The sequence below is a fragment of the Bison bison genome, unplaced genomic scaffold (assembly GCF_000754665.1).
Source record: "Bison bison bison isolate TAMUID 2011002044 unplaced genomic scaffold, Bison_UMD1.0 scf7180017864273, whole genome shotgun sequence".
NCBI lineage: Eukaryota > Metazoa > Chordata > Mammalia > Artiodactyla > Bovidae > Bison > Bison bison.
The window spans coordinates 955,351-965,950 of NW_011494845.1; the positions used below are offsets into that span (position 1 = coordinate 955,351).

General features: G+C 39.5%; 1 protein-coding gene across 2 annotated transcripts in view; it reads right to left on the reverse strand.

The window, feature by feature from the left end:
- Nucleotides 1-2,432, reverse strand: part of IL7 (interleukin 7) — a 62,558-nt gene extending 60,126 nt beyond the window's left edge. For both annotated transcript variants that reach the window (XM_010848772.1, XM_010848771.1), the window contains exon 1: nucleotides 345-2,432. In XM_010848772.1, coding sequence (XP_010847074.1) covers nucleotides 345-354 — 10 coding nt within the window. In that variant the 5' untranslated portion in view covers nucleotides 355-2,432. The remainder of the gene's footprint in view (nucleotides 1-344) is intronic.
- Nucleotides 2,433-10,600: the final 8,168 nt, after the last annotated feature.

Genomic DNA, 10,600 nt, shown 5'->3' on the forward strand with positions numbered 1-10,600 from the left:
CGGCGCTGGCTCCGGGAGAAGGACGGAGCGCGTTGTTACCCCGGGACCTGGGCGCAGGCTGCCACCGCTGAACGGCGCGGAGGCTGCAGCGCCGGGTCTCGGGGACAGAGGGCCGGCGTCGGGGACCGAGGCTCCCACGCAGCTTGCCAGGTGCAAGTGGCAATGGGCCAGGGTACTCGGGCGCGGTCGCCGGCTGCCCCGGGGCAGAGCCCGAGCTCTCCGCAGGTCCAAAGTGCAAGGCCAGGCTGTTCCCGGACGCGCCTGAGCGCGGGGCCCCGCAGCGCGTCCGAGTCCCCGGGAGTGCTGGGCGCGCGAATTTCTGCGCCCGAGAGAGGAGCGCTTACCATGGAACATGGTCTGCGGGAGCGGGCGTGGTCATGATGACCGCAACTGCAGCAGGAGCACGCTCTCACCGCCCATAGTCACTCCCAGGACCCTGGTCTTCCGCGGAGTTACCGGGAGTCCGTGCCGGGTAGGGCCGTCTCTGTCGCTGGTTCCTCCTACCCACGCCGAGCCTGCTGTTTCATCCATCCCAAGGGGGGCGGCACACACCAGGGCCCGGCTCTGCGCTTTGCCTTTCCCATAACTTCCGTAGGATCAGCCGGCAGTGTACTTTCAGTTTCTACTTTGCGCTTGGTCTGCAGGTTCGATCTCCAAGTTAATCACTGGGGCGCCTTCACAGCACCCCCCCGCCTCCCTTCTCCTGGTCACCTGCGTCCTCCCCGAGCGCTTCCTGTGCGCCTGGACCAAGACCAGAGGAGCGCGCGGATTTCCAAAGCACCGCAGGAGGAATGAGTTGGTCTTCTGATTCCGGGCTATTTGAGGCAAAAGACTTCCCAAATGACCTCTAGCCGCCTTGGCAAAATTAGGCGACTAGGATCTAAAAGCATCGGTTGCTAATGAGTCCACAGAAGCCGTAAATGTGAGGGGCGAGAGCTGGGCTATTGCAAGCGGGAACCAGGGAGGAGGCGTAGCAGCTCTTGCCGCGGATGTGGTGGTGGACGATGCCAAGTCCTCTTGTTTAAAAAAAAAAAAGGAAGTAAAGAATGATGAATGATTAAGAGGGCCACGGGCCACTCCCTCGGCCTCTCTAACCTCTCTTGGTCTCTTTCCTCTCTGTCTTTTGTACATGCACCTGCTCAGGTGAGATCTCAAAGGAAAATAAAGCGGTGGGTCAGTCTCCTCTGGTAAGAGCTATCTTTGGACCTAGAAATTAAAGCCCAAATTAGGTGGAGAAAGTGGAGACCGATAATAGCTCCTAACAATGTCTCCCTTGTGCGTTTGTCTGAATTGGCTAATAAATCAAATTATCCATTGTGACTGTGTGTTTACAGAAGCTTATTAGATAAAGATAAGTTTATAAGATAAACAAAAGTTTATCTTTTTTTTTTCTAGACCTGAATTATTTAGATATTTTCTGTCTTGTTCGGTTTCTGATATTCTGCAGAAACCCTGCTTAAATGAAGGTGGGTGATGTAAAGAAATAACAGTGATAATAATATTATGGCTATCATTTACCTAGCATTTGTTCTGTACTAGTATTGTGCTAATCCTTTTATATATGCCATCTCAGGCAAAATTTCCTCTGTGGTAGATAATTTTGTGGGAACTAAGACTTCCTTAAGTATATGCCCGAATTCACTCCCCTGGTTAGTAACAAATGTGGAACACAAACCTACTGTAAATCAGCTCTAGAGTCCACACTTGGGATCCTTGGGTTAGAAGTCCTGTGAACAATGCAGAAATTGATGCCAGGACAGAAACAGAGTCACATGTAGTGTGGGTATGGCTTTGCTCCAGTGTGGGGACCTCAGGACAAATTTCTGGAATTTGTGAGTTCTCAGTTGAGACCCAAGCAGGTCAATTAACTTGACGATGTGAGCATTTCAGATTCTTTGATAGTGTGAACAAAGAAAAAAGGAAAAGAAAGCAGAGAGAAAAAGAAAAAAAAAATGAAACAGAGGGTGAAGCAGTGTTGCTTAAGGCTGAAACCTGGATTTCTATTCCTCTTTTAGCCTCATTTCTTACATCCAGTTCATAGGCAAGTCCTGTCAGCAATACCTCTAAAATAAATCCCAAATCTATTCTGTGAATTGCCTAAGGTTAACCATTAAAACCCTGCTGTCTAGGGACCTTCCAGTTTCTACTCTTGCCCACAACCTCTTCATTCTCTTCATAGCAGCAGGATATTGATTTACATTTGCCATTTTCTGTGACCACCCCCTGACCACTTCCCGCTGTACATGGGGCTTTCATGGCCCTGAGTGATCTGGGCTTCTGCTGCCCTCCCTGGCTCTCTGGTACCCATGACTTTTTTCCTCCCTGTGTCCAGCCAAGCTGACTTCCACTTAGATGAGCATCTAGGACTTCCCTGGTGGTCCATTGGTTAAGACTCCTCCCTTCCAATACAGGGGTCGTGGGTTCGATCCCTGGTCTGGGAACCGAGATTCCATATATCATGTGAAAAGAAAAAGAAAGTGTCTAGCACACAGCCATGCAGAAAGTGAAAGAATGAGAGAGGACAATTGAGTGAGAGGCATGAATGAGAACATGTGTGGAAGAGACAGTTTGTGAAGACAGGAGGAAAATAGGAGGAAAGGGGAAGAGAACAAGGGAAACGAACAAGAACAGGACGCAGAATGTGGTGGGGGTTGGGAGGATGTCAAGTATTTCCATCTGACTGGAACTTAGGGTGGAGGTGGGGAGTGGAGAAACAGGAGGCTGGAGTGAAAAGTAAAAATGAATTTTGTAATTAAACATGACTATGTTGGTTATTGATTTATTTAAAATCCCTGACAGCAGAATTGAGGTATGTAACTGCATATAGCCTGTAGTTTTTATTTTTTTAACTTTTCAGGGACAGATAAAAGAGCATCCATCAATAACTTGCTCAGCAGGAAATCCGTCTTCCTTTTTCATGCAATCACTGTAAAACTTGGTTGAACAAGAGCTTGTGCATAAGTGAACTTTTGGGAAGCATGAGGGAAAATTATTCAGAGCTCCAAGAGGAGATGTAAATTCCTCACCAGACTCTGACCCTAAATGTGAAGAATCTCTGAAAAAAATATTCATAAATCATTGGGCATTTTTTTTATTATATGCAAATGGGCACTTTCTAACTTCAAGTTATTATTTTTCTGTCTATGGCAGAATTAATACCATTTGGAAAAAAATTCCAAAATGTATTCTTAAATTTGTAGTTGATATTTTGATAAAATGAACATTATTTTTTATTAGACAGATAGATAAGGATAAAAGAAATGTCATGAATTTTTATATGCTAATGTTATGTGATTAGAAAAGCTGGGTGGTTACCATCAAGTTCACTTATAGACCCAATGGTGCAGAAAAGCCAATATGGAAACAAAATAGTATATAAAGTTTATGAGTTATAACCAATAAATATTAAGAAAGAAGACAACATTCTCAGAATGATTAATACAATGTACTTGAAAAAATGGAAATAAAACCATATGAATGTCAGCTTAAAGAGAGAATCATTTGATGTTAATGAATGTCTTTTTAAATGTTCCACAATCTTCAATCTAAATAGTTCATTATTGGTAATCTGAAAATCTTTTCTTGATAATTATCTGAACTATTTTTACCCAACATAATATGACCATTTTTTATAGTCTGAGATCTGAATGCTAGCTATCATTCTATCAGTATTTTCTGAAGTTCCTGTAGCTTAATTTTCCAGGCATAATATTCAACATATTTCAAACACACACACACACACAAAACAGATTTATGGGCATGTGTTCGTGTAGAACACATGGGACCTGTGCTTAGAAGGACTATAGATTTGGTTTAATGCTCTGCAGTCACTGTCTTGAAATTCTTAATTATTTTTGGACAAAGGAACTCTCATTTTCACTTTGCATTGGGCCCCACAAATTCTGTAACTGGTCATGCATACTCACACATATTAAGCTACACACTGTGGACAGCAACACAGGTCATCAAGGTGATTTCAGCTTAGTGGAGAAAACAGATGTTAAATGTAGAATTTAACATTAATTTAAAATGTAGAATTTAACATTAATTTAAAAGTATTATGAAAAGGAAAATTTGAGATGTGTTTCAAACTAGAGTTTTAAGGAAGTCTAGGCCTGTTTTAAAAATTAGTGAAACTAGGATCCAAAATAGATTAGTTTACCTGGTGGCTCATATGGTAAAGAATCTGCCTGCAATCCAGGAGACCTGGGTTCAATCCCTGAGTCAGGAAGATCCCCTGGAGAAGGGAATGGCTACCCACTCCAGTCTTCTTGCCTGGAGAATTCCATGGACAGAGGGAGGAGCCTGGTGGGCTATAGTCCATGGGCTCTCAAAGAGTTGGACACGACTGAATGACAAATAACAACACACCCATTCAATGGAAAAATAGCTATAAGTGAATAAACTTTAATTCTAAAGCAGATCTGTTTGATTTTCAAGCCTGAGCTTGACAATGAATTTTCAGTTATATCAAATGACTATTTAGAATTTATTTACATGGTCATGTATTTTCTTGTTGCTCCTGCTGCTGCTGCTAAGTCACTTCAGTCGTGTCCGACTCTGTGCAACCCCATAGACGGCAGCCCACCAGGCTCCCCCATCCCTGGGATTCTCCAGGCAAGAACACTGGAGTGGGTTGCCATTTCCTTCTCCAATGCATGCATGCTCAGTTGCTTCAGTTGAGTCCGACTCTACGTGACCCTATGGACAGCAGCCCACCAGGCTCCTGTATCCACAGGATTCTCTACGCAAGAATACTGGAGTGGGTTGCCATTTCCTTCTCCAGTTGCTCCTGAATAAACCACAAATTTACCATAATGCTAAATTCAATTTGCTAACATTTTACTTTTAATTTTTCAATTATATTCATAATTTGTGCATGTTTGATCTTCATATCATATTCCACTGAGCCGGGGCTATTTTTGTCTAATTTTCTTAGCTTGATAAAAGTATTTGGGAATTCTGTTGTTTTCCATAAACTATAATTTTTAAGCACTATATGACTGATTTGAGCTCAATAATGAAACCTGTTTTATTTTGTGGGATGCAACCTAGGGATAAGATGAGACTACCAGTTTCAAGCATTCCAAGAATGAAAATGAAAAGGATTCTTCTGAAGGCTTGATCAAAATGGCCACTTCAAAATGTCAGGAACTGCTGGAAATATGCATATCAGCATGTGAATGATTGCTTGAACCATGAAAATGAATGAAATCATCCAACGTGCAATTTCAAAGAAAGGAGAGTCAGTCAGTGCCAGGAGGAAACTTGAGATGTGGGAATTAAGGGTAGGTGGAGAACTGGGTGCCAAAGAGCAAACTGATAAACAATAGAGCGTGAAGTAAGAGAGATGTTGGCTTAGCATTCCAGGAATCAGAGAGAGAGAATTTCAAAACAGATTAATTATCAGTATTTCCAAATGTCACAAAGAGATGATGAGGATTGAAAAGCATGTCCACTGAACTGGACAGAGTAGAAGAGAAGTCTGTGGTCCTCATGACAACAGTTTGAGAAGAGCAGTGTAGTGAGACATAATATTCTGGTTTGTGGGATGTAAGGGAAGAAGCAAATAAAGTGAGAGGAGACAATTTTTTAGGATGTCTGGTGAAGATAAAAGGAATCTGATAATGGTTTGAAAGGCATGTAAAGCATAATGGAAGTGCTAGTTTTCATATATGAGAGGTACTACAACATATTTATATATTAATGGTTAAAATTAGGTTTTTCTGAAGAAGTGGAAAAGGATGGAACCAAGAAACCCAAGATATCAGAGTAATTTTTTTCTTACACTCACTCCTCTTTCATCTCATTCCTTAAATTCTAAACAATTAGAATCTACTATAATCCACTATGCCTAATTTTATGTTCCTTATTGAAATGTTCCCTATGATACTCACTTGTCTACTTCTGGACTGAGTACTGGCTAGTCTGTGGAATCTAGAAAAATGGTACAGATGAACCTATTTCCAAGGCAGAAACAGAGATGCAGATATAGAGAACAGATCCATGGATGCGGTGGGTAGAGGAGGAGGGGAGGGTGAAATGAATTGGGAGACTAGGATTGACGTATAGACACTACCATGTGTAAGATAGATAGCTCGTGGGACCTTCTGTAAAGGACAGGAAGCTCAGTTCAGTGCTCTGTGGTGACCTAGATGGGTGAGATGGGGGTGGGGTGGGAGAGAGGTTCAAAAGAGAGAGGATATATGTATACTATAGCTGGTTCACTTCATTGTACAGAAGAAACTAACACAAGATTGTAAAGCAATTATATTCCGATAAAAAAAAATGCTGCCAATTTACCTTTCAGGAGGAGCAGCGTAGCATATGTAGTTTGCATTAACCAATCCGTTTGTACACTAATCGATGTGTTGTTGGCAATCAGAGGTTCAGTTAATTCCGTTTACTGATATGGTATATTGAATTAGCTGTACCTATACAATGCGAAAAGCACTGAAAGAGAACGGCCATAGAAATCTACTTGATAGAACAGATTTGCCATAAGGTTTATTGATTTCCTTTGACAGTTTGCCTGTGTGCGCTAAGTCACGTGTCTGACTCTTTGCGACCCTATGGATTCTATCCTGCCAGGTTGCTCTATTCATGGGATTCTCCAGGCAACAATACTGGAGTGTGTTGTTATGCCCTCCTCCAGGGGATCATCCTAACCCAGGGATTGAACCTGAGTCTCTTACATCTTCTGCATTAACGGGCAGGTGTTTTACCACTAGGGCCACCTGGGAAGCCCCTTTAACAGTTTAATATTTGATAAATATTTAGCAGGAGAAAGAAAAGAAGGAATTGTATAAAGTCAAATATAGGACAAATTTGAAACAAGTATTTCTTAAGGCCCTCAAAAGACCTGGAGAAAACTAAAATCATAAGATGGTGGATCAAGATTAATACAAAGCAACTATAGCAATAACACCAGCAAAATATGAATTTAACCTACTCCCTATCTCCTAACACTTTTCTAGATTCAACTTCCCAAAATTTCCTTGAAAATCTACTCTTTTTTTCCTTCTGATAGTGATCTTTGTGGCTATTGAAAATCCTCAGTTTTGTTTTGTTTTGATTGTTTTTGGATTTTGCTTTAAAGTCACTGATTTAAATCTGGGTGTTACTGGAGAATGCCTGCAAACACTGCTAGTTTCGGAGGTTGATTCTTAAATGAACAGTGTATTAGTACAAGTAAATACAATATCCATTTTTTCGTCCTATTTTTTTATTAGGTCTCATTGTAGGCCAGCCACATAAAGCATGCCCTACAAAGTGAAAATATATCTACTGAAAACTTTAAAAAATGACTTGAAATAACTTAATACATTAAGAACATGTTTGTATTTGGTAAACAGTCCTAATTTCATAAAGCTTACTTTAGAATAAAAAAAGTTATAAAATGGGTTAGTTTGGAATTAGAATATAAGGAGTCTTAGTTTTCTAATCTGAATAAAAGTTTAGAAAGCTCAGAGAATGAAAATGACAGAATATCACTTTGAAAGGAGGGAAATAGCAAGAAATAGAATGTATCACATTTCACTGGTAATAAAAATAATGTATTACTTAAGACAAATCAAATGAAAAGTGTTGGTCAAAAAAAAGTCTAATGAGGAAGACATGGTTAGAAAACCTGTTAAACATTAGAGAGAATCAGTAACATAGTAAAACAAACAAGGAAATCAAAGCCAATAGCTACCATTTCATAGGCTATATTACTCAAAGAATACATAATACTTCACTGCATTGTTCAAAAGTATCATTATATCTTCCTAGAAATAGTGAAGGTCAGCACATAAATGTATTGAAATCTCTCTCAACCCTAAATAACCCCATTTAAAAAAATTCAACACACAATTATCAAGTAATATGCCATACACTATTCTTGATGCTTGGAATATATCAGTGCACAAAACAGACAAAAATAGTTTCTGTTGAGCTTACATTCTAGTGGAGGAGATAAACAATAAAAAAGTAAAAATTATATTAAATGTTAGAAATTTATTAAGGTCTACGTAAAAAGTGTAGGATCAAGATAGAGACTTTGTGTACGTGGAGGGGAGTGTGAGTCGGGAAGGGTGCTATGATTTTCAGTGGGCTTCAGTGCGAACCTGACATTAGAACAAAAAATGAAAGGTGATTGAGTGAGTCACATGGATGGCTGTAAGAAGAATCCTCTGGAGAGAGGAAAGCGAACACAAAGTCCTGTGGCAGAGAGAACACCTGGAGATTTCAAGCTGACTGCTTCTAGTTATTCTCCTTTCTCCTTCCTTTTTTATGTACCTGACTCTTTGTGAAGAGCTTACACTCCTGGTCATTTTCTACTACTGCAACCTGATTTCTGGCTACCACATCCCAGTCATCAGTGAACTGGTTGGCTAGTCCTTGTTGGTGGTGTTACTTCTTAAATTGCCTTTTAAAAATTTATAAAAACAGAGCATGCAAAGTATAAACATTTTTAAATTATTTATTTTTAATTGAAGGATAAACGCTTTACAATGTTGCCTAGGTTTCTTATGTACCACAGTGGCAATCAGTCATTACTATATATAAATACATATATTTATGTATTTCCATCTTCTATGTCTGCATCTTTACTCCTTCCCTAAAAATAGGTTCATCAGTACCATTTTTCTAAATTCCATATTTATGTGTTAATAAATGATATTTTTCTCTTTCTTACTTCACTGTATATAACTGGTTCTAGGTTCATCCACCTCAGTTCAGACTGATCCATACTTGTTCCTTTTTATGGCTGAGTAATATTTCATTGTATATATGTATGTACCACAACTTTTTTTATCTATTCATCTGTCAATGGACATCTAGGCTGCTTCCATGTCCCGGCTATTGTGAATAGTGCTGCAGTGAACACTGGGGCACATGTTACACGTGTCTTTTTGAATTGTGGTTTTCTCAGGATATATGCCCAGTAGTGGGATTGCTGGTTCATATGATAGATTTATTCCCAGCTTTTTAAGGAATCTTCATACTGTTCTCTATAGTGAAAGAAACTGCAAGTGAAAGTTGCCTGTTCTCTACAGTGGGTGTATCAATTTACATTCCCACCAACAGGGCAAGAGGATTCCCTTTCCTCCACATCCCAAATGGAGATAAGAAACATTTTAGAAAATCAAAACTCCATCTAACCGTCACATTTGTGTCAATCCTGCTGTTTATATATATTTTTAACCAGAATGAGGTCATACATATTGTTCTACAGCATGCTTTGTCTTCAGTCATCTGTTTCTACTTTTATATTTCAGTAATTTTAATCTAATACCTAGATATTCAAATTTCTAAAACTGACCCCAAAACATTCATTACATTGGAGTTCTTGTTTCTTTCAGTAGATTATATTAGAAACCACAATTTGAGCACTAGAAGTGCTGATTATTTCTAGGCCTCTTTGGTGGTCATAGCTGAAAAATTTATAAGTTGGTGTTCTCTTTCTAATGAAATTTTAATAGTTCAGTTTTTTAAACTTAATTTTTAAATTTAGAATGTTATCACTTTTCTCTTCCACTGAAGAAATTAACTTAATGGCTAATTTTTAAACAATATACACGAAGTATATAGTTGCAAAATATTGAATCTAATATTACATTAAGTAACATAAATTCTTTTTTTTTTTTAATCTTTTCTCCCAAATCATCCCACCCTCTCCCTCTGCCACAGAGTCCAATAGACTGTTCTATACATCAGTGTCTCTTTTGCTGTCTCGTATACAGGGTTATTGTTACCATCTTTCCAAATTCCATATATATATGCGTTAGTATACTGTATTGGTGTTTTTCTTTCTGGCTTACTTCACTCTGTATAATAGGCTCCAGTTTCATCCACCTCATTAGAACTGATTCAAATGTATTCTTTTTAATGGCTGAGTAATACTCCATTGTGTATATGTACCACTGCTTTCTTATCCATTCATCTGCTGATGGACATCTAGGTTGCTTCCATGTCCTGGCTATTATAAACAGTGCTGCGATGAACATTGGGGTACACGTGTCTCTTTCCCTTCTGGTTTCCTCAGTGTGTATGCCCAGCAGTGGGATTGCTGGATCATAAGGCAGTTCTATTTCCAGTTTTTTAAGGAATCTGCACACTGTTCTCCATAGTGGCTGTACTAGTTTGCATTCCCACCAACAGCGTAAGAGGGTTCCCTTTTCTCCACACCCTCTCCAGCATTTATTGCTTGTAGACTTTTGGATAGCAGCCATTCTGACTGGCGTGAAATGGTACCTCATAGTGGTTTTGATTTGCATTTCTCTGATAATGAGTGATGTTGAGCATCTTTTCATGTGTTTGTTAGCCATCTGCATGTCTTCTTTGGAGAAATGTCTATTTAGTTCTTTGGCCCATTTTTTGATTGGGTCATTTATTTTTCTGGAGTTGAGCTGTAGGAGTTGCTTGTATATTTTTGAGATTAGTTGTTTGTCAGTTGCTTCATTTGCTATTATTTTCTCCCACTCTGAAGGCTGTCTTTTCACCTTGCTAATAGTTTCCTTTGATGTGCAGAAGCTTTTAAGGTTAATTAGGTCCCATTTGTTTATTTTTGCTTTTATTTCCAGTATTCTGGGAGGTGGGTCATAGAGGATCCTGC